This window comes from Lissotriton vulgaris, chromosome 6 (genome assembly GCF_964263255.1).
Source record: "Lissotriton vulgaris chromosome 6, aLisVul1.2, whole genome shotgun sequence".
Classification (NCBI taxonomy): domain Eukaryota; kingdom Metazoa; phylum Chordata; class Amphibia; order Caudata; family Salamandridae; genus Lissotriton; species Lissotriton vulgaris.
This window is the reverse complement of record NC_141694.1, coordinates 1902074806-1902098205: the sequence shown is the minus strand read 5'-3', so window position 1 is coordinate 1902098205 and position 23400 is coordinate 1902074806. Positions and strand designations below refer to the sequence as shown.

At 46.1% G+C, this 23400-nt stretch overlaps 1 protein-coding gene across 4 annotated transcripts in view; it reads right to left on the bottom strand.

Moving 5' to 3' along the window:
• LOC147709852 (NACHT, LRR and PYD domains-containing protein 12-like) overlaps positions 1 to 23400 on the bottom strand; it is a 410205-nt gene that overhangs the window by 192046 nt on the left and 194759 nt on the right. For all 4 annotated transcript variants that reach the window (XM_086928301.1, XM_086928300.1, XM_086928303.1 and 1 more), the window contains 2 exons: positions 17804 to 17974; positions 11357 to 11527 (listed from right to left, as the gene is read on the bottom strand). In XM_086928301.1, the coding sequence (XP_086784427.1) occupies positions 11357 to 11527; positions 17804 to 17974 (342 nt within the window). The remainder of the gene's footprint in view (positions 1 to 11356; positions 11528 to 17803; positions 17975 to 23400) is intronic.

Sequence of the window (23400 nt, the reverse complement as noted above, 5' to 3'; positions counted from 1 at the left end):
GGAAGCAAGTGCTATCTCACTCACATACCGCAAGCTGCTCAATAACTTGCCAGACCCACTGGTAAAACTGAAAGAACGTTGGGAGGACGAGGTTGGGGAATTGGATGAGGCGGACTGGAATGCAGCATTGGCATCGCCCAAGGAGGCGGGTATATCTACACGCTTTCGACTAGTACAATTTAAAGTCCTACATAGGGTCTACTACACCCGCACGACACTACACAGAATCCAGAGGGCTGATCACCCATACTGTCTGAGAATTTGTGGGGAGGAGGGTACGCTGTTCCATACGTTGTGGGACTGCCCAAATATCCAGGATTACTGGAGGAGGGTTACACGCACAATGGGCCAGACCTTGCACACCTCATTGATCCCTGAACCCAGAGTCTGCCTACTGAATGTATGGAACCCGACAGACCTTACACAGCATGGGAAGGGATGGGTAATTATTGGGATGATGTTGGCAAAACGTGACATAGCACTGAACTGGGGGGCAAGCACTACCCCGACCCTGACTCAATGGAGTAGAAACATGGATATGCTAATGATTACTGAAAGGGCAGTCTACCAACAGAGACTCAACCCACGAAAATGGAATAAAATATGGTCACCGTGGAATGTATATAGGGGTTAGATCTGTGAGCCACTACCCGAGGGTGAAGATACTGATAGTGAAGGGGAAGAGGAGGAGTCAGCGTGAGAGGGAGGAATGGGGGTTGGGTTAGGGACATAGGATGAGGCGGGATGATTGAGCCTGGCGAATAGAAATGACGATGATTTCAGTTTGGAGATGTAACATGTTAAATGCCTAGGGAAACCTATACTCTCGCAAAAATGATACGTAATATTATGCAAACTAGAAAATGTCGAGACCCTGTTTGTGGTTAAGTTGTAAAAGAGAAAAATGTTAATTTGAAAAGTTGCATAAGTGGCTGCCGACGGCAGAATGTTGATGCCGCGCAGTAAAAGTATGACGATGCATATTATCCTTGTTTCTGCAACAATAAAAACAAATTTAAAAAAAAAAAAAAAAACTGAAGTATGTTCTGCACTTTAAGTTAATTAGGAAAACATTTTCTGATGGTTATGTACTATCCCTCTGTAATACTTATAGAATAAGATAGACTTCTCTGTTTTAGTTATGGATGGAGTTAGGCTTGTCTTGTATAATTAAGAATTGACTTAGGCTTTATCACATACATTTTTTTATATTTCTACTTCCAGTCTGATACCATACACTGCCCAAAGATAAAATCACTGTTTAAAAAACCAAACTACCTGTCTGTACTTAAACCCAACAGTGCCCTATCTGTACTGATATATTTTTTTAAAATTCATTTTACAGCACAAAAATGGAAGGAGAGAAAGAAAATAACTTCGAAATTGTTGCAGAAAGCAACAAAGATACAGAAATTGACTCTGAATTCTTTGATGAATCACGGGACTTTGAACTTCTGCAATGTGTAGAATCAGTAGATTACCTAATTGAAAATGAGAAAAATTCTGACAATGAATTATTAGAAGTTCTTTTTAATTTTGAAAACAAATCAGAAAAATATATTTATATTTAATAATTCAAAAATTGTTTGAGACATTATTCATTTTTATATGTATTTTTTAAACTAGTAGCAAATTGATTATAATGTAAAATTAGACTTTAAATATGCTGTGCAACTTTTTTGTGTTACATAGTAAGTTTGCTCATAGTTACTTCCTTTCTTCCACTATATTATCTCCAATGTGTATTTAACATCTCTCTATCATCTCCTGCCTCCATGGTGTTTCTGCTTTCCTGACAGACTACGCTATGAATTCCATATACCACAATAACTTCTGAAACAACATGCAAAATATCTACAAAGAAAACGGTGTATTTTTATTTTTAGACTCTGCATTGGTACCTACATGTTGGTACTTAAATAAAAAAAATAAAAAAAAATAAAATAAAAAGAACAATCAATAAACATACAATATTTGAACATTCTTTCATCCTATTTTCCCAATATTACGCTTCCCGGACCGCTTCCCGGTGCGCGTACCGAGCGCTCCCCCCGCAAAAAAAACGATAATAAAAATTATTTTTTTTCCCCCCGCGGGGCCCTTTTAAAGCCCCCCCATCAAACCTAGGGGGTCAGGGAGGATGTACTCTGCCCCCTTATGTTCATTTCCCCCTTTGTTTTTGCCACATCTTGTGTCTCAATCCTACCGAGACACAAGATGGCGGCCGCTCCGGACTGCTTAGAATGTTCACAGTCACCGAGGAGCCAATCCGCTTCTCCTAGCGAAGTTCCGTTACGCGTCAGGTAGGCGAACCGGAGCGCTAACCGGAGCGCTGTTACAGTTATATCCGTTTTTTGAAACGTTAATTTCTCAAAATCCACTGGAGCACATATATTGAGACATAGCAAAGGCACGTCTGGCAAACCATATCTACAATTTTGCCAAGTTTCGTGTAAATCCATTTAGCCGTTCGAGCTAAAAGTGATTCCAACCGCCCTATGGAAAAATGAATGAGAAAAACGCGTTTTGGGACCCCCCTTTTTTCTCGGCCCCCCCTTGACAAAACCCCCCCAAATTTTCAGGGGCTGCTCAGAAGCAAAATGTGCCATTTTCCTGAACATTTCAGCCAATTCCGTCCACAAACGCCAAAGTTATTCGACATAGAATTTTCAGAAATCCCATAGGAAAAAAATCCTAACTATATATACCTACTGGCGACTGCCAGTAGGTAATATATATATATATATATATATATATATATATATCATATATATATATATATATATATATATATATCCACCTCCATTCCTGCCCTCTTAATAAAGGAACAGGTCCGACACATGCACTAGGAGCAATCCAGGAAACTTTATTGGCACCATCAAGAAGACACTGGTAAGTAACACGTGGCAGACGCGTTTCGGCATTTTGCCTTAATCATTGCCATTTAAGTGTTCTCTGCAGTACTTAGCGTTAGGGGTCCATGCTGCTTAGTCACACTCCCATTGGAGCCTGGTTTAATCCAGTTCTCGAGGCATCACTCTTTCACCACCTCCCTTGTAGTCCTCGCAATGCTTGATGGTCTTTGTGGTCCCCACACCACTGTGTCGATTTAAAAATATATGTTTATATTCTGAGATTCCAGCCAAAATTGAAGTCTCCCAATTTCAAAAACGTTGGACACGAACCCAAAATTCGTGATCAGTGTTCTTTATTTCTTGAATGTCAAGACGCCTTTCAGCTCACACGAGCCTTGTTCACTTGACATATATATCTCCTGCTGGTTCCCTATCACTTCCACCTCTCGGGCTGGTGCACGGAAGAGGTAGCAAGGAGAATTAAACACAAAGAAAACGCCGGCACTTCAAGGATATTTTCACTGCTAAGTATATTGCAACAGCTGATGCGTTTCGACCTTAGAGTCTTTGTCAAAGCCTCGTTACACAGTGAATGGTGGCAAATTCCATCAGAAATAGTGAAAGATGGTTTGGGTCATATAGACATAGTAAAAAAACTATATCATGACTTTTTCATATTCAACTGTGTTTTCAAACTTAATTGATGAAAACTACAATTTCTATTTCTCAATGCAATATGCAATTTTGACATTAATTCACATTAATTCATGCAATTTGAAAATATCGGCATTGGAGGATGTGTCCCAAAAATTTGTTGTAAATGCTTAATATTGAATATATGTTCTTAAAAATAGGCATGACATCTATGATATTAAAGATCAAATGCAGGGGGGCGCGGCCAGGCGCCAGCGAAGATGGCCGCTTGACTCGGGAGCTCCGCCGGAGCCGAGCCCTAACTCCTACCAATCCTGCGAAAATCCAGCATGTTTTACACTCCTCTGCTTGACACAGCCCAGTATTACATAGCGGCACCAGCGGTTTAGATCCCAGGGTTTTTACTCGCCCTTAACGCCGTGTGGAGGCGGCGGCATGCTGCGACCCGACTGCCGCCTGGTGAGGGTCAGCCCAACATCCGGCCCGAGATCTACGCAAGGCCCCGGCTTGTCGGCCTGAGCGGCGGATGGGGAGCGAGGGCAGGAATCAGCATCGGGGCTCTCGCTGACCCCATGGGGCCGAGAGGCGGGGCCAACAGCATCGCACAGCTCCCATGGGGATGCATTCAAAACGGAGGCCGTGGTGGCGGCGCTGGGGACCAGCAACGGGCCCTTCGAGGAATCCGGCCTTTCATTTGCTTGGTGCCCGCGGCGGCGCCATACAGACCCCAGCGGCCTGGCGGCTCCGCCACATGAAGTGAGATAGCGGGCGTGGGACGCGGCTGAGCGGGCCTGCGGCACCATCCACCGGTCTGGGGGGGGGCCCCCGGCGCGACACCGAGAATGCTGGGGTGATACCAGCTCCCACACGGAAGGTGCCATGAGTGACTCTGTGTGGGCGCCCTGAGAACTTCAACCGACCATTAACAGAGAGTCCATGGAGACACGTGTGCCCTACTGCTGTCGAGTGCTTTGGGCCTACCTAACGGAAAGTGGTGAGTGTGGTGACACCACGGGACCCTAACACAGTTGTGGAGGTGGTTTGGGCAAGTGCGGCCCAGAGTCCATAGGGGAGCTGGGAGGCTACCGCGTGAGTAAGCGGTGCACCGCGCATGGGATGTAGAGACTGCCTGGTAGTGGCCATCTGGAGCACGCACCACGCACTGGAGCAGGCAGAGAGGCCCTGTGACCGGCCGAAGAGAACTGAGCAGAGTGACGCCTGCTAAGCAGTGGGACGGCAGAGGAGCCTTGAGTTGCGGCCACCAGTGAGGGTGAGAGGCCCTGGGAGCGGGCCCTGGGCCCAACCACTGTCGCTTGGGTGGCACTACAGTGGGGCTGGAGAGCGACATCTGCAAGTCGCTAGTGGGGAGAGCGGGCTGCCATCATGAGACCGAAAGACACAACCGCCACACAGAATAACAAACTGGACAAGTATGCAGTCCCACTTGGGAACCCTCAAAATGGGGGCACATCGGGAGACCACGCTGCACCTAAAGAACTATCTCTGGCCTCTATCATGTCAGCGATACAGACACTGGGTACCAGCCTGGAGACGAAAAGTGATAAAATGTCTATTGAGGTCAAACTTATCTGCACAGGTCTAGGCAAAACATCAGAAAAGGCCAAGGCCAATGAGACTGACATAAAGGAACTCCAGGCCTCCTCGAAGAAACTTGAGCAACGAGTAAACAAACTAGTGCACCAGCACCGCCAGGTGGCCCTGAAGCTGGAGGATCAAGAAGAGAGTGCCCGCCGGAACAGCATTCGCGTGGTGGGCGTTCCGGAGGATTCAGAGGAGCCTAGTGTGAACCTTTTTTTGGAAGTCCTGATCCTCAACCATCTGAAGCCTAAACGCCTCTCTAACATTTTCACCATTGAACGTGCACATAGTGCGCTAATTCCTAAGCCCAAACCAGGAGCGCCACCCAGGATAATCATAGCGAAAATCCTGAACTATAAGGATATGGACGCTATTCTCCAGGCAGCCCGGCAGATGGGTGACCTACAATATGAGAATGCCACAATCTGATTCTTTCCGGACTTCACGCTCCAGGGGCAACGCGAAAGGCGATCCTTTGATGGATGGATGAAGGCGGCGCTATGGAACAAAGGAATCAAATATATGATGTTTTTTCCCGCCAAACTAAAGGTTATTGTAGGGGGCAAAGCGATGTTCTTTACTGCACCGTCGGACGTCCAAGATTGGCTGGACAGAGAGTCGTCACGGTCTTCTGGCCAGATGGAGGGTGGCGTCTGGAGAGACAATCAGGCTGCCTGGCCGGGATCCGTGGACAATAGGTCGGATGTGGACAGAGCGAGTCAACGCTCCTGGCTATCGAGGTTGGCTAGCTCCAAATGGGGGACTCCCTGAGACGCTCCTAACCACTAGTGTAGGTGGAACTGTTGAAAAGGACCCCCTTGTGCTTTAACGTAATGTAATTTTTGTGCAAGACTCTGGGATTCATTTATCCTCGAGGGTGCATTGGTATGTGGGGGATGTTGCTTAATCCTGCACAACAACAGTTGATGGACAGAATGCAGAACAATGTCATACATTCACCCCAGTACTGAGATCTGGGTCTAAATCCATCGTTTTTTTTCGTTCCACATCACCCCAGTTCAGACATGGCCATATGCAAATCATCCTTGATCCTGTGCCTCATGGGAACAGTCCAGCCCGAACTGCCAAGCCATATCTTTCCTGGACCGGAATCAAGCATTCTAGGACTGGTTTCTGGCTATCAGCCGTCTTCAGCCAGGATAGCTTGACTCCAGTGGTGTGTAGAGCATGGGACTCACGTCTGAGCATACCCATCCCACTCGGGGTGACAAATGCAAAACAACAGTTGATGGACAGAATGCAGAACAATGTCATACATTCACCCCAGTACAGAGATCTGGGCCTAAATCCATCGTTTTTTTGCACTCCACACCACCCCAGTTCAGACATGGCCATATGCAAATCAGCCTTGATCCTGTGCCTCATGGGAACAGTCCAGCCCGAACTGCCAAGCCATGTCTTTCCTGGACCGGAATCAAGCATCCTAGGACCGGTTTCTGGCTATCAGCCGTCTTCAGCCAGGATAGCTTGACTCCAGTGGTGTGGAGAGCATGGGACTCACGTCTGAGCATACCCATCCCACTTGGGGTGACAAATGCAAAACAACAGTTGATGGGCAGAATGCAGAACAATGTCATACATTCACCCCAGTACAGAGATCTGGGCCTTAATCCATAGTTTTTTTGCACTACAGGAAGCCTGGGACAAAGCCAGGCCGAGACTATGACTATTCTCCCCCTTCACGACCGGGCGGCTCGCAACGGCCTTAAAGTGGACAAAGCAATACTTTGCCTGTAAGGGGACCACATTTTTGGGGACTCTGAACTGAATTTTAAGGAGCGTATGCATGTTTAGCAAATTGATATGTTGTGTTGGGGGGCGCGCACAGCGGTTGGAGCTGGGGCCGGCTCACTTCCCCGTTAAGTAGGTTCTTCGGGAGAAGGGAGGTTTCCTCACTCCTGGGTTGGGGGAAAGGCGCTCTGCTAATTGGGGATGTGGGTAGTTCAAAGCCTACAGAGCAGGGAAGCAGGGGGGTCACCAGTTTCAGGGTGGCGGAGGGGGATGGGACGCGGTTGGCGGTTGGGGGGAATTTGGTATGGTCCCACCGAGGTTATGCAAATGTTCTCGGACACTGTATCAGGAAACACAGGAACGTATTGGCAGTTGCATATGCAGATGGCTACGAAGTGGGATAAAAGTCTTAAGGTGATTAGCTGGAACATCAATGGGCTGGGGAACAATCTCAAGAGAAGTATTGTGCTACAGTTTGTTAAACAACACCTCCCAGATGTGGTTCTCTTGCAGGAAACCCATCTGATGGGAAACACGTGTCAGGCGCTAAACAGATGGGGGCACTCTCTGGTAAGTCACGCCGGCTTTACTTCTGGGTCCCAAGGGGGTGGGGATCCTTATGCGCGGTAGCTTTCTATTTGTCATCGATCATACGGACACAGATCCTCTCGGGCGCTTTGCTGCAATCTCAGGAAAATGGGAAGGGTGCAGACTCAACTTGGTAACGATCTATATTCCACCGGGCTTCCAAACTCAATCATATTATAATCTGGGGAAGTTACTGCTTACCCTCCTAGAGGGGCAACTCCTAATCGGTAGGGACTTTAATGCCATGGTCTCGGGCGACTTCGACAGACACCCAGCCAGGGACATAGTGGCGGGACACATGTGGCTCCCCAATCTCATTGAGGCGTTCGGACTCCTTGATCTCTGGCGCCTCAGACATCCAACACAAAAACAGTATACTTTCTTTTCTGGCCCACACCGCACTTTCTCCTGCATAGATTATCTATTGGCACCAATGCACCAAGACAGTACAATTCGCGACGTTGCTCACCTGGCAAGAGGTATTTCGGACCATTCCCCGTTGTGGGCCCATATTACAATCGGAGACCGGAAGGAGGGCTGTGTAGCGCCGATCAATGCCTGGTACCTCCGTGGTGGGGAGACTAAAAGGAAACTGTCTCTTTCAATTGACCAGTACTTCGGGGAGAACGTGGGGACCGTGGAGTCATCAGTGGTCTTGTAGGAGGCTTTTAAGACGGTGCTGAGGGGGGAAGCCCTTTCAGCGATAGCTGGCCGCCATAAAGAACGGGAAGCGCAGGTAGTAACTATAGAAAGTGATCTTCTCGCTCTAGAAAATGCGGCACAAGGTAATGGCAGTCCAGACTTTCTCCACCAGATGCAAATAAAAGCAGTGGAATACCAAGCCCTAGCTACCGACGCTGCTAAGACCCTAGTGAGAGACAGGGGGGGTAGACTGTATGACCAAGGGGTCAAAGCGGGCAAATTAATAGCATGGTTGGATAGAAGCAGCAGGCACAAAAAGGGGTGGCCGAGCTTAGGGTTGAATCAGGGGCAGTCAATACGGAGCCCCCAGGGTGTCGGAACGATCGGAAGAGGACTAATCTGCCCTGCTAGTCGACATTATGCTACCTATCCTCTCAGACGACGAACAGGAGACCCTGGAGGCGCCACTCACCACTGAGGGACTGATCAAGGCCATACGTTACCTCCAACCTGGGTAGGCTCTCGGACCCAATGGTCTTCCGATTGAGCTCTACAAGCTCAAGCCGGATAGCCTTGACTTGCACCTGAAACAGATGTTCGAGGAAAGTAGGGAGCAGGGCATACTGCTGAGGGACCAGCGGATAGCCACAATCGTGGCCATCCCTAAGGAGGGGAAACCGAGAGAGTTGAGTGCCTCCTGCAGGCCAAAAACACTGTTAAATGCTGAGCCACAAAATCCTGGCCAAAGTACTTGCTAATAGGCTTAAACCGGTTCTAAATACATTGGTGCACCCGGATCAGTCGGGCTTTATGCCCCACCGTAACACAGCACTTAACCTGCGCAGTTTCCACGGAGTGTTGGGACGCTGCAATACGATCCATGAGGACGCTATTGTGGTGTCATTGGACGCAGCAATGGCGTGCGACATGTTAAAGTGGCCATACATGATGGCTGTTCTCCGGAAGCTGGGATTTGGTCCGAACTTTATTGGCTGGGTGCGCCTCCTTTACACCGAACCTTTGGCCCAGGTGGCAGTCAATTAGAAAATCTCAGAGGTTTTCACACTAGGAAGAGGAACGTGACAGGGGTGCACCCTATCGCCTTTACTTTTTGCCCTCTCCCTAGAACCACTTGCTGCCTGGATTAGACAGGCCCCCTCCCTGAAAGGGCTCTGATGGGCTGACGGATGGGAGGACAGGATTTCGCTCTACGCGGATGACGTCCTTCTATACCTCACAAACCTCCGTGAGTCCCGCGCAGTGGTATTAAATATTTTTGCTACTTTTGGGGAGAGCTCAGGTTACAGCGTCAACTGGGGAAAGTCACTCCTCTATGTCCTGCATGGAGCCCCCTGGCAATCCCGTGCGGCTGTCTGATTAAAATAGCCACAAACGGGTTTACATACCTGGGAATCTTCATCTCCAAGGAGCGGGCCATTTGCTATGAGCGGAATCTCTTGCCACCTTTGCAACGGCTCAGGAGAGACATGGCCACCTGGAAAAAACTCCTGCTGTCCCTACTGGGCCATGCAGCGCTTTTCAAAATGATCCTGCCACGGTTTCTCTATGACCTCCAAAACTACCCGGACTTAGTTTTGCAAAGGTAGTTTGCGGCCATCGAGGCTACTCAGAGAGATCTTTTGTGGACTGGGATGCCTCGCATATCCCAACAGAAACTCACATTGGGGTGGTTTGATGAGGGGATAGCACTCCCGGACATCTGGAAATATTATTGGGCGGCACATCTTTCGGCCATTAATCAAGGTACTTACTGTGCTGGGAACGACCCAGGACATGGGATGGACAGATGGCTCCTTCCGGGCGCGAACTTTGAGTCCGCGCTTTACTCCAGGCCTGGTAGGTACCGCCTCACGGGACCTTCAAAACACTCTGTACAGCTGTGGCACATCATTCAAAAGAAACTGGGTGGGCTGACAAACTTACACTGGCTACCCCGCTGTGGGCCTCGGAAAGATTAGGCACACTTAGTCGCACCAAAGGATTCCACAATAGGGACTTGATCGGAATTTCTTTGGTCAAAGATCTATGGGGCCCGGATGGGGTAGTGTCATTCAATTAGCTCAAACACACCTATGACCTAGCTCAGACAGAACACTTCTGCTACATGCAGGTAAGGCACTCTCTGCAAGCTAACTTCCTCCCAGGGACCCAGCTCCCGGAGTCTTTCCCCTCTCGAGGACAGGCTGCTGGATGGCCACCTCCCAGAGCGGGCTATCTCCCTCACATACAAAAAGCTTATTAACCACACTCCAGACACATTGCTGGCTCTTAGGGGGAAATGGGAGGCAGCAGACTCTAAATTGACGATGAGGAATGCAGAGAGGCACTTGCATCCCCAATATCAGCCAAACTCAAATTGATTCAATTGAAACCGGGTCTATATCTCTGGCACACGGATGGTCCTGATGGGCCGCAGTGAAGATGGACTCTGCCGGAGGGGGTGTGGGGAGGTTGGTACCTTCTTACACATATTGTGGGAGTGCCAGGTGCTACAGACCTACTGGACACGGGTACTTGGCTGTATGCGTGAGGTGTGGGGGGTGGAATTGCGCCCAGAGACGAAGAGGTGCCTTCTGAATATCTGGGAGCCAACAGACCTATCATTAAAGGGTAAATGATGGGTAACGTTAGGACTGGCAATTGCTAAAAGAAACATAGTGAGATTGTGGGGGGCAGTCACACCTCCAACACTCAGTTCCTGGAAGAAGGACATGGATTGGTGTATGATCCAAAAGAAGACAGTGCATGTGGCCCGGAGCTGCCCCCGAAAGTGGGTGGCGGTGTGGTCCAGTTGGAATGAGTATTGTGTAACATATGTGAACCCCCTCGAATTAACCCCATTGATGAGCTAATTACATTGTAATTCGCAGCTAATTAGGTATAATCCAGAGATATACTGTATTAGGAAAGATTTGAGAAACCTGTGTTTTCCAACAAAAAAAACCAGATGTATTCCCTGTATGTGATGACCAACTCATTTAGTTTCTATTTGGAAATAATAAGATTTTTAAAAAAAAGATCAAATGCATATAACATAAATATGTTTACATATGTCTCACACATGTTTTCTCACACATATGTAGATCCCAAAACTAGCCAAGTGGTTAAATTACCATTTCATGATTTGGCGTATCCGACTTCCTTCAAATGTACAGCTCTGTCTAAATGTTAATTTAGTTTTACAGGCACAGGTTGTTTATCTGCCACTACACGTCAAAAATATTCCCAAAGTGTAGCTTACTTACTCCAACTTCTTGACGCTGCAGCCGGGGTGCTTCAGTCCTTCACACAACTCTCTCACTCCAGAGTCTCCCAGTGGGTTGTCATTCAGGCTGAGTTCAGTGAGGGAGGGGCTGGCACTGACCACAGAGCTGAGGTCTGCACAGGCAGCGCCTGTCAGGGAGCAGGTGTCCAAGCTGTAGGGTCAGAAACAGCAGAAAGAGAAGTAAGCACAGATCACAGACTCAAGAGCACAATCGCATATCACTCACCGAACCCTCAGTCTGTCGGAAAGCAGGGAAGAAGACCCCAGCTTCTCAGGGGGTGCAGGGGAAGTGTTCCTTTCCACAGGGAAACATATATCCCTCTGGAGGTAGGAAAGAAACTTAAACTTATGTTTATGTTTATAAGCTTATATAGCGCATGAATCACCCACAGAGGGGTATCTCGGCGCTTGCGGATTTGCAAAAGAAGGTGAGACGGTATGCTACGCTAATATAGGGAAGTTTTCAGAGCCCTTCTGAATTTCAGGTAAAAAGGACATTGTCTCAGGGTCAAAGGGAGCTGATTCCATATTAAAGGTGCCTGGTACGAATAGGCTTTACCTCCTGTTTGTGTTTTTTTAATCCTTGGGATTTTGAGCAGGGTTTTCGACCGATATCGCAGGTCCCTTGGGGGGATATATTGATGAAGCCTTTCCGTCAGATAAGAGGGTCTGTTTCCCCATGTTGCCTTATGTGTCAGGCAGCAAATCTTAAACTTCACCCGTTTCCATACAGGTAACCAGTGTAGTTGTTGTAATAGGGGGAGTGAGGCTGACCTGTAGGGTGCATTTGTAACTAGGCGTGCTGCAGTGTTTTGTACCACTTGAAGGCGATTTAAGGCAGATTCGTTAGCTGCGATCAGTAGAGCGTTGCAATAATCTAGTTTACTCAGTACCAGGGCTCGAATAAGAATAAGAGTAGGATGTCCGGGAGATAGGGGAAAGCTCTTGTCATCATGCCCAGCACATGAAAGCATGCACCAACCATATGGGTAACATGTTCTTTCATTGTTAGAGTCTGTTGGAGATGAACCCCTAGATTTTTTGCTTTGTTTTTTGGGTCAGGAACAGTTCCCAACTCTTTGGGCCACCAGTTTGGCACCCATAGATCACTTAAATGTGTAAACGTACAAAGGTAGAGTTCACAGCGACCTGCTCCTTCGGATTTTCCACCTTGCGGAAAAGCCACAGTGATAGAATTCACTTTTCGATGCCCCAATCATCCTTTCTCATATGTAAGTTAGCATAATATGGCTAACTAATGAAGTTCGTATATGTACCTATGTTGAATTATTCCATTTGCTACCTTATTATTCAAATGCATGTGTGAATATATTAGTTCCTTAGCTTAGCCTGAGTGCCGCCATTTTGTGTATTCCTCTGTGTCCGCGAGCCTCACTCGCTCATCTACCCCTCCCGCAGGAATAGAGAATTTCACTAAGACAGCAGTTTTCGTTTCTCGGCTTACTGTGGCCGAAACTAACAAGTCTCGTTATCAGTAATGTTCTCATGCCCCAGAGACGCTGAAGCCTAGCTCCATGGCCTTGAGTAAAGATAGCGATGTTTCTTTTGCAGGTGCAGATGCCTGCTGTATGATGGCATTGTCCACTGGTCGGGGTTTCAGTAATTTTCCAGAAGGGGCGTACCCTAAACGAACTGTACTGCATTATAATGTATTGCCGTAATGCGGAGAGTCAGTCCTCTCGTTCGCACTCCTAGGAGTGAGGTCGGACAGGGCCCTCTCATATGAGTGTTGTTTGGCCTAATAAAGACTTTTGTTTATTCTTCTCCACTGTCCGGCTGACTTCCTACATAGTGACTATAGGTGAGTGCGGTAAGTCACTCGGGTGGATTTGAGCCACGCTTATCAGACTTATTCGGGCGACATCTGATAAGCGTGGCTCAAATCCACCCGAGTGACTTACCGCACTCACCTATAGTCACTATATAGGAAGTCAGCCGGACAGTGGAGAAGAATAAACAAAAGTCTTTATTAGGCCAAACAACACTCATATGAGAGGGCCCTGTCCGACCTCACTCCTCGGAGTGCGAACGAGAGGACTGACTCTCCGCATTACGGCAATACATTATAATGCAGTACAGTTCGTTTAGGGTACGCCCCTTCTGGAAAATTACTGAAACCCCGACCAGTGGACAATGCCATCATACAGCAGGCATCTGCACCTGCAAAAGAAACATCGCTATCTTTACTCAAGGCCATGGAGCTAGGCTTCAGCGTCTCTGGGGCATGAGAACATTACTGATAACAAGACTTGTTAGTTTCGGCCACAGTAAGCCGAGAAACGAAAACTGCTGTCTTAGTGAAATTCTCTATTCCTGCGGGAGGGGTAGATGAGCGAGTGAGGCTCGCGGACACAGAGGAATACACAAAATGGCGGCACTCAGGCTAAGCTAAGGAACTAATATATTCACACATGCATTTGAATAATAAGGTAGCAAATGGAATAATTCAACATAGGTACATATACGAACTTCATTAGTTAGCCATATGATGCTAACTTACATATGAGAAAGGATGATTGGGGCATCGAAAAGTGAATTCTATCAACAGAACTGAATTTTGCACGTTGGAATTGGTCTGAAATCAAAGAATGTCAAAAAAGCTGGATAGCACGATTCGGGAAGAAGTCTTGTTTCTCCCCTCTAACTGGTGCTTTCTAAGTGCTTGTTTTATTTTAGCAACAGCAGAATACATGCAGCGTGGTGGGGTTATACATCTACAATCTGGAAAAGCCACACATCCTCACGCCCAACAATCCTTTCAAGCTATCAATCCTTTTTTGCCTCCGATACATCGATGACGTCCTAATGATATGGAAAGGCTCGGAGGAGTCTCTGAAAAACTTCCTGGACTGGCTCAACTCACGTGATCCCTTCCTACGCTTCACGTACACCAGAAGTAACGATTAGTTACCCTTCTTGGATCTACTGATCAAGGCGACCAATGGCAAACTATCAACGACCACATATTACAAACCTACGGCCAGAAACTCCTTAGTGGCCTTTGAAAGCTTCCACCCTCGCCCACTAAGGGAGAACCTGCCCTATGGCCAATTTTTGCACATCTGGCGCAATTGCAGCAATAAGGAGGACTATAACACACAGGCCACAGACTTATCCCTCAAACTACAACAATGTGGCTACCCCAGAAGGATCATTGACAGGACCAGGAAACGGGCAAAAAACCAAAACAGAGACGCCCTCTTGGAAATACCTACTCGTCAAGAGACCATAACACCACTGACCTGTGTCACCACGTACAATCCTATCTCCAACTCAGTAGCCAAAATCATCAAGAAAAATTGGAGAATCATCAATACGGGCAAACGAGACTGGGACATTCCACTCTTCGCCTACAAAAAATCGAACAGCCTATGAGATCAACTCATCGCGACACGACCTAGAACACCGGAAACCACCACCAACCCAACACTGCACCAAATGTGGGGCCTCCCCAAAGTCACAGGCCACCATCCCTGTGCAGACTGCAGCATTTGCCACTCACAGAACATACCAAAACCCTTAATTTGGAAACGAGTAAAACATGGCACCAACGCAAGCACACCAATTGCAACTCAACCAACCTAGTGTACTTGATTGAGTGCCCATGCCAGCTCCGCTATGTGGGCATGACCACGAGGAAAATACGCACCTGGATCACTGAACATAGAAGCACGATCCGGTGCAAGAAAAATATCAGCAAACTCACAGACCACTTCCTTAGGAATGGACACACCACCAATGACCTCAGATGGAGAGTTATTGAACAGATCCCTGTCCACCCCACAGACAACAAAATGCACCTACTGTCCACAGAACAACGCTGGATCTACAGATTGCCAACCCATACAGAGGGCCTAAATGACAATATCCTGTGGAACAACCTCAACAGATGATCAACCTCTCCTGCCAACAACCTTGACACACCACTGACAGGGTGTCCACAATCAACCCTGCTATGCCATACCCAACACCTTTCTGTCCCTGTGCCTTCACACCAGTAGCACAGCCGATAAACCTGCAATGACCCCCTTCATTGTCACACGCCTATAGTAGGGGCGCATAGACAGGGACTCATACACCTGCAGTACCCTTGCATAATGCGCTAGCCCAAAACCCTAGGGAACATACCTGTCCCCGCCCACTGGTGCCCCCCTTCCTGCATTTCCCGGCAGGGAAACCTAGTTACACTGTACATACCGAGCACTAACGCCCATGCATGTACCTTGCCCTCTCTACAGACAATCACTGCACATTGACCAGCGCTCCCAATTGCCCCCCTCTTTATTGCTGTAATGTGAACGATTAGAGAGGGTCCCCGTCCATCTCGTTACACAGACAGAGCACCTCTGCCTAAATACGCATTAGTGCACGTGGTCAATGTTGCCCTACTTAGCCTCAACTACTAGTATGAATAGAGAGAGCGCTACACACCAGCATGCGCGTCTTTTCTCTATTTCCTCTACTACAGGCACTATTTTCGAGACAACAGGAAGTCGTACACGCCCTGTTACACGTGACCAGGCCACACCTGACACCGGCAACAAGCTACACCTGGCATCCTCTAAGGGTATTTAAGCACTCCCCACAACAGAGCTCATTTCCTACGGAGCTCCTGCCCGGACAACAGGTTCATCGAGGGCCCAGCGACATCGCGCAGTAAGTACCTGAGCTCGACTTTGTTAGCGGTACAGCCACCCTTCATGCTGCCTTCGGCCGTGATGGTGTGTGCATCCCTTTACCGCTACCTCGTTGGGTCCAGACTACCCCCTCCCCCAACAGCTATTTTCCTTTTCTTTTCCTCAATTTAGAGTGCACATGGTCCTGGCCCCCGGCTGAGCTCCATGATGAGTTGTTTGCTATAATTTGGCGTAAGAAACTCCATTTACGTTCTTTATTCCTTAACCACTGTTTGAGCCACACTTGTCTACGGCACCTCGGCCTTTTTCACTAAATATAACGCATATTGTGAGGTCGGCGACACTACCACTGCCCGCCACCGATGCCCACACAAACGCCTTGTCCGTTGACACATCTAGGCACCAAACGCGGCCTCACTGAATGCTACTAGCCCGCCATGACGAGCTTTTTACCTACATGTTATGTCTGTCTCCTTTTATCCCTTACAGGTACAATCTGAGAGGAAACACCTGTTACATATATAAGCTCCTTATCCTGTGCTTCACACACAGGGTACTGACAAACTGTAACCCCTGTAACACCTCACACATAAAAGGTCCTGAAGAAAGCCAGTAGAAGAAAAGGCCTGGCTGAAACTAGTCGACCAAACAGGACGTCGGTGGCCATAAGCCTACGGTGCACGTCCTAAAGCCTTTGTTTTTATTAAACTGCCTGGGGCCCACCTATTAAAAAACCTTTGGGACCCCAAGGACAGTGTTTTAAACCTCACTCAGAGCACACCCAAAGCACACTCACGTACCAAAAATCCCGCTCCGCAGTAATCTGACGTCGAAGCACACCTGAGGTACACTCGGTACCTTGGGTGGGGCCCGATGATGAAGCATGCCACCAACCAGGTTGGTGGGTGAGGGCCTTTCTAAAAAACCTAAAGGGTTTCTTTCCACACGCGCACAGACATACAAACACTTCAGAGCTAGTTCTCATTGATAGATAACAATTGCTAAAATCAACATAGTGAGATTGTGGGGGGAAGTCACGCCTCCAACACTCAGTTCCTGGAAGAAGGACATGGATTGGTGTATGATTCAAAAGAAGACAGTGTATGTGGCCCGGTGCTGCCCCCGAAGGTGGGTGGCGGTGTGGTCCAGTTGAAATGAGTATTGTGTAGCATATTTGAACCCCCTTAAATTAACCCCATTGACGAGCTAATTACATTGTAATTCGCAGCTGATTAGGTATAATCCAGAGATATACTGTATTAGGAAAGATTTGAGAAACCTGTGTTTTCCAACAAAAACAAAAAAACTGATGTATTCCCAGTATGTGATGACCACCTCATTTAGTTTCTATTTGGAAATAAAACGATTTAAAAAAACAAAAGATCCAATGCATATAACATAAATATGTTTACATATGTCTCACACATGTTTTCTCACACATATGTAGATCCCAAAACTAGCCAAGTGGTTAAATTACCATTTCATGATTTGGCGTATCCGACTTCCTTCTAATGCACAGTTCTGCCTAAATGTTAATTTAGTTTTACAGACACAGGTTGTTTATCTGCCACTAAACGTCAAGAAGATTCCCAAAGTGTAGCGTTGTCTTTACAAAAGAGTACTGCTAATGGTGGCCCTCGTCTCCTCATCACTCTGAGAGGCTCCAGAGCCGTGGGAGGGAAGGCCTCAGGATATCATTCATGACTTCCGCTTTGCCGTCAGTCCCCATGGTGAGGCATGAATGCGAACACAAGCCTGGGCTTACTTACTCCAACTTCTTGACGCTGCAGCCGGGGTGCTTCAGTCCTTCACACAACTCTCTCACTCCAGAGTCTCCCATTGGGTTGTCATTCAGGCTGAGTTCAGTGAGGGAGGGGCTGGCACTGACCACAGAGCTGAGGTCTGCACAGGCAGCGCCTGTCAGGGAGCAGTTGTCCAAGCTGTAGGGTCAGAAACAGCAGAAAGAGAAGTAAGCACAGATCACAGACTCAAGAGCACAATCACATATCACTCACCGAACCCTCAGTCTGTCGGAAAGCAGGGAAGAAGACCCCAGCTTCTCAGGGGGTGCAGGGGAAGTGTTCCTTTCCACAGGGAAACATATATATCCCTCTGGAGGTAGGAAAGAAATTAAACTTATGTTTATGTTTATAAGCTTATACAGCGCATGAATCACCCGGGTATCTCGGCGCTTGCGGATTTGCAAAAGAAGGTGAGACGTCTGCTACGCTAACATAGGGCAGTTTTCAGAGCCCTTCTGAATTTCAGGTAAAAAGGACATTGTCTTAGGGTCAAAGGGAGCTGATTCCATATTAAAGGTGCCTGGTACGAATAGGCTTTACCTCCTGTTCGTGTTTTTTAATCCTTGGGATTTTGAGCAGGGTTTTCGACCGATATCGCAGGTCCCTTGGGGGGATGTATTGATGAAGCCTTTCCGTCAGATAAGAGGGTCTGTTTCCCCATGTTGCCTTATTGTCAGGCAGCAAATCTTAAACTTCACCCGTTTCCATACAGGTAACCAGTGTAGTTGTTGTAATAGGGGGAGTGAGGCTGACCTGTAGGGTGCATTTGTAACTAGGCATGCTGCAGTGTTTTGTACCACTTGAAGGCGATTTAAGGCAGATTCGTTAGCTGCAATAATCTAGTTTACTCAGTACCAGGGCTCGAATAAGAGTAGGATGTCCGGGAGATAGGGGAAAGCTCTTGTCACCATGCCCAGCACAATTTCACCCAATTTTATTTATTATGTTTTGGCTCTCAAAAGAGGGCCACATAAAATACATATTAGAAATACACAAATGAAAATAGAATAGGATACATAAAATACCAAAGGACAGTTTACAACAATTAACATCAGACAAGATTAATCAACAGCAAACACCTCCATATTTCATTAATAAATAGCTAAAAAACCTTTAAAAAAATTTAAAATATAGAAGCAGAACATTTCATTAGGGGGGGAATACAAAGCCTGCAAAAAGATGTTCGCATTAAAAATGCCAAGTTGAAGACAAATCGGCTTTAGCCATTTCAACCGCGGAGAGCACAATGCAGGACATAAAAACAACACATGAGTTCGATCCTGTACAGTCATATTACATAGGTTACATACCGGAGAAGATCCATACCATTTTGATAAAAGGAGATTTAAAGGTAATAAATCATATCTTAGAAGAAACCACAGTCTTCGAACTCCATGTGGAATATTCCAGGAGACATACGGTTGGGCAAGCTTCATTGAATAAGAATTAAAAAGGAGATCACATCCCCTCTTTTCTTGTAGAGCATTCTTATCCAATTTGAAACAGAGTTCCCACGAAGCCTGTTTCAGCAAGGATTTTAGCTGAGTCGGGGAATATGTAAAAAGAGTACTTTCATCCAACTCTAAAAGTGTCACAGCTTTTCTAAAATTCCTAACTATTTGAGAAAACTCTTTAAAGCTGCCCAACAATTCTCCTTTAAGAAGAGCTCTCAATGATCCCGGTTCTCCTCTGGCCAGACTTGCCACCCATCTAACCAAAGCGCATAATCCCTGCACCCAGCTACTCCTAAGGCCCAATTCAAGCCTACATGCGGCCAGCGAACAAGCTGTGTTAAGAGTAGATAAAGATCTTAACAGTTTTCCTTCAACTGTATGACAGAAACCCCAATGCTTCAGCTCTACAAGTTCTATTCCATATAGAAGCGTTGCAGGAATTTTTGCCCTTAACACCTCCAGTAAACAAGCAAAATGTCTTTTCCCTGTAGCAGAGTAAAGGGAACACAAACCTTTGCCATGTGCAAGGGCTTTACGCGAATTATGGTCAATATGGGGCTTCTCACTCAAATTGGCGGAAATTATTTTACCTAAAAAAGTATAAGATGTAACTACCTCTAATTCCTGGCCACCTATAGTCCATCCAAAATTTTCTGACCTGGATTTCTTTTTTCCAGACATGCACATAATTTTGCTTTTGGAGGCATTTATCCTCATAAAATGGGACTCAGCGAATAAATGTAGAGCCTGCAGACGATTAGCCAAGCCCTTAGGTGTTAGGTCTAGGATGAGGATATCGTCTGCATACAGCAAACAGGAGATAGGAGAACCCCCACAACCGGGGCAATGCCCGCACAAGCAGACAGGGAAGCTGGGAGATCAGCAACGTACAGGGAGAACAGTAGTGGGGCCAAAAGGCAACCCTGTTTAAGTCCATTCAAGGATGGAATTAGTTGTGAGAGACCCCTTTCTCCACCTTGAAGCACACAACACCAGGTATCCGTATGAAGAGACCGTACAAGATCCAATAGATGAGATGGCATACCCAGTGCTGCTAATTTTCTCCACAACGTACGACGATCTACTTTGTCGAACGCTGTGGAGAAATCAATAAAAGCAGCAAACACCCCCCTCCCTCGAACATGTATGTATTTGTCCGAAATCACCTGAAGGGCGGTGAGATTATCTAGTGTACCGTGCCCCCTGCGGAAACCAGTCTGTTCCAATGGTAAAATATTATCTACCTCTACCCAATCATTAATTAATACTAGAAGACACTTTGCGAAAACTTTTCCGATTGAATCAAGGAGGGCTATCAAGCGGTAATTCATAGTCTTATCCCTATCTACCTTCTTAAATAGTGGGACCAGTATGCTTCCCCTCCAAGAAGCAGGCGCCATTTTAGAGAAGAAGCAGGATCTAAACAATGGGAAAAGTATCTTACTCCATAGAATCGGATCCTGCTTCAAAACCGATATGGGTAACTCATCAGGTCCCATTGCTCCCGAGGAGCGCATGTTCTTAATAGCCATTGCAATAGTTTCCTCCGAAGGGGAGTCGATAGGAAACTCAGCTGCTTGAACAAACCCACTATCCTCTACCATTGTGCCATTCCCAGCATATAGCTTTGAAATAAAAGAGGTCCATACCTCTTCAGAAATGGGGATAGGAAGAGGGCCAGATCTTACTCCACATCCCTTGCCAACTATAGACCAACATTCTCTAGCCTTACCATGGACAACGGCTTCCCTTAAACTTATCCACAGTGAGTCTTCTTTTTCTTTTTTAAGTTTCATTCTCAATCTACTTCTCCTTCTTTTTAGCAAAGATATTTTATTTGCTAATTCGCTAGATCTACATAGAAATTGCTCCCGCACTAATTTATTTATTTCCTTATTTAGGGGGAGCATTGCACTAGGATATGGGAACTTTTTCCTAGGAAAACTAGACTTTTTTGCAACCGAGGTGATCTCCCTCATAAATTTTTCAAAGTACATGAGTTCAGAACCCAGCCAATCACTTAATTCTAGTATGGTTTTACAAAGAATATCCTGCACACCCTTCTTGGCACTTGGATTCCAAAAAAATCTACCCGAGACTTTATGGAAATTAACACCTTTGTTATTAAATGGCCAAGTATCAGAGGGAGGAGGATGCAAAGAGATGCTTATACTAATCACATTGTGATCACTCAATGCTGTTGGAGATACCATTAGGTCCTGGACAAGCGGGAAAATACCATAATCAGAAATCACGTAATCTAGAATTGACTCGCTATGAGCTGACCTATGGGTAAATTTAGCAGGGATATCAGAGGGGAACCTCCTGTTTAAAATGAGCCCCTCAACCGCAGACAATTCTTCCAACAATATCTTTCCTCTTTTGTTAGTTTTTATTTTATCTGGGAAGAGTGATTGTGGAATGAGGTAGGCCTCTTCTTTAGATCTATTTCTAAATAAATCTATACTTGAATTAGAAACTTTACAGTTCAGATCCCCAACTAATATTACTTCGGTGGGGGATATACCTCTTTAATCTGCTTAATATAAAGAAACACTTGCTTCAGTAAAATATTAAAACATTCTTCGGGGGGAATGTAAGCATTAATAATTACAACAGAATTCTTATTGCCAGTGCTAGCAAGACTACCTATTGTTATTGCTTGGAAGAGATTACTTGGATCAACATAATAAGAAAATCTCCACTGTAATCTATTAGACAAAAGACAAGCAATTCCCCCTTTAGCATGCCCTTTCTTTGAGGGGGAGGCCGCAGCCTCAAGCACAAAGTAGTCTTTCCCTGCACATAAATTATTAACGCACCATGTTTCTTGGATGCAAATCACGTTAGCCTCCAGAGAAATCAAAAACTCTAGTTTCTCTGGGCTATTATGTATCCCGGCTGCATTCCAAGAAATAATTTTCAATTTATTGTTAAAGATGTTGAAACAATTTGGGGTTGTCTGTGATTTTATTTGACAAAGCACCAGGAAGCCAATTCCACCGTTGATTGTCCTCTAAAGAAAGAGAATTCTGATTTAACGGAGGAGGCAAGACCTGGGAAACCAAACGTTTGCCTTTTGAAACCCAAATCTTTAAATCATTGAAAGAATGAAGAGTCCCATCATGCCCATTGTCCCTTTGAGCAAACCCATTTTGGGGTAAATTAACCTTTCCTAAAGAGCAGATAGGTAAGACATCAATTCCTCTACATTGGAAATTCTCAGCCTGTTGTAGTATAAGGTTTACAATAATTTTGGAGTAAAATTTTACCCTTATACGTGACACGCTGTCTCCACCTAACAAAGTAACCAACTCAATATCACTCGATTGAATACGTTTTAAACTCTCTAAATCTTTGAAACAATTGAGCAACCATGTCCTATTTAAATGCAGGTCAGAATCAAACAATGGCAAAAAGTCCACAATCAAAGTGTCAACATAAGTCTTTGATACTTTTGTCAGAAAGTGTTGGGAACATACATCAACATCTTCTGGTAACAAATAAGGAGGAGCTAGAGGGTTAAGAGCCCCTGATACAACCGGGATAGGTCTTATCACCTCTGCCGTTGGAGGAAAAATCAACCTTCCTCCACCGTCAGGAGGAAGGACTCACACAGAATCGAGAGGAGTATTAGAAAGAACTCTCTCTCCAAAAGCAGAGGCGAGGGTCTCAACATCTGGACTCAGGGACCCAGTTATGGACTCACTAACAATATCATAGTTACCAGTTAGAGCATTAGGATCTTGAAAGATTATTTGCCTCTGTCTTTTCTTCCTGTATTTGCGCACTGGTTTCCTTTTTTTTCCTTTGTTATTTCTATGTCTACCACTTTTTTTCTTTTTCTTTTTCTTCATCCTGAGGCCCCTTTTTTTCTGGCACAAAAATTGGGAATAACTCATTTCCAGCTTTTAAATCTGGAACAATCATACTTTCTTCCTCTATTACGAGGTCAGAAACCTTTACACAATTAACTGCGGCAGAAATAGGAATTCCAGTGGGATCATTTTCTTGAACTACCACTGGAATATTTATGCCTAGATTTCCCGCAGAATCATTACCACACACCGTTGCCCTCTGCGATCCCGCCTCAGAAGCAGGATCAGAAAT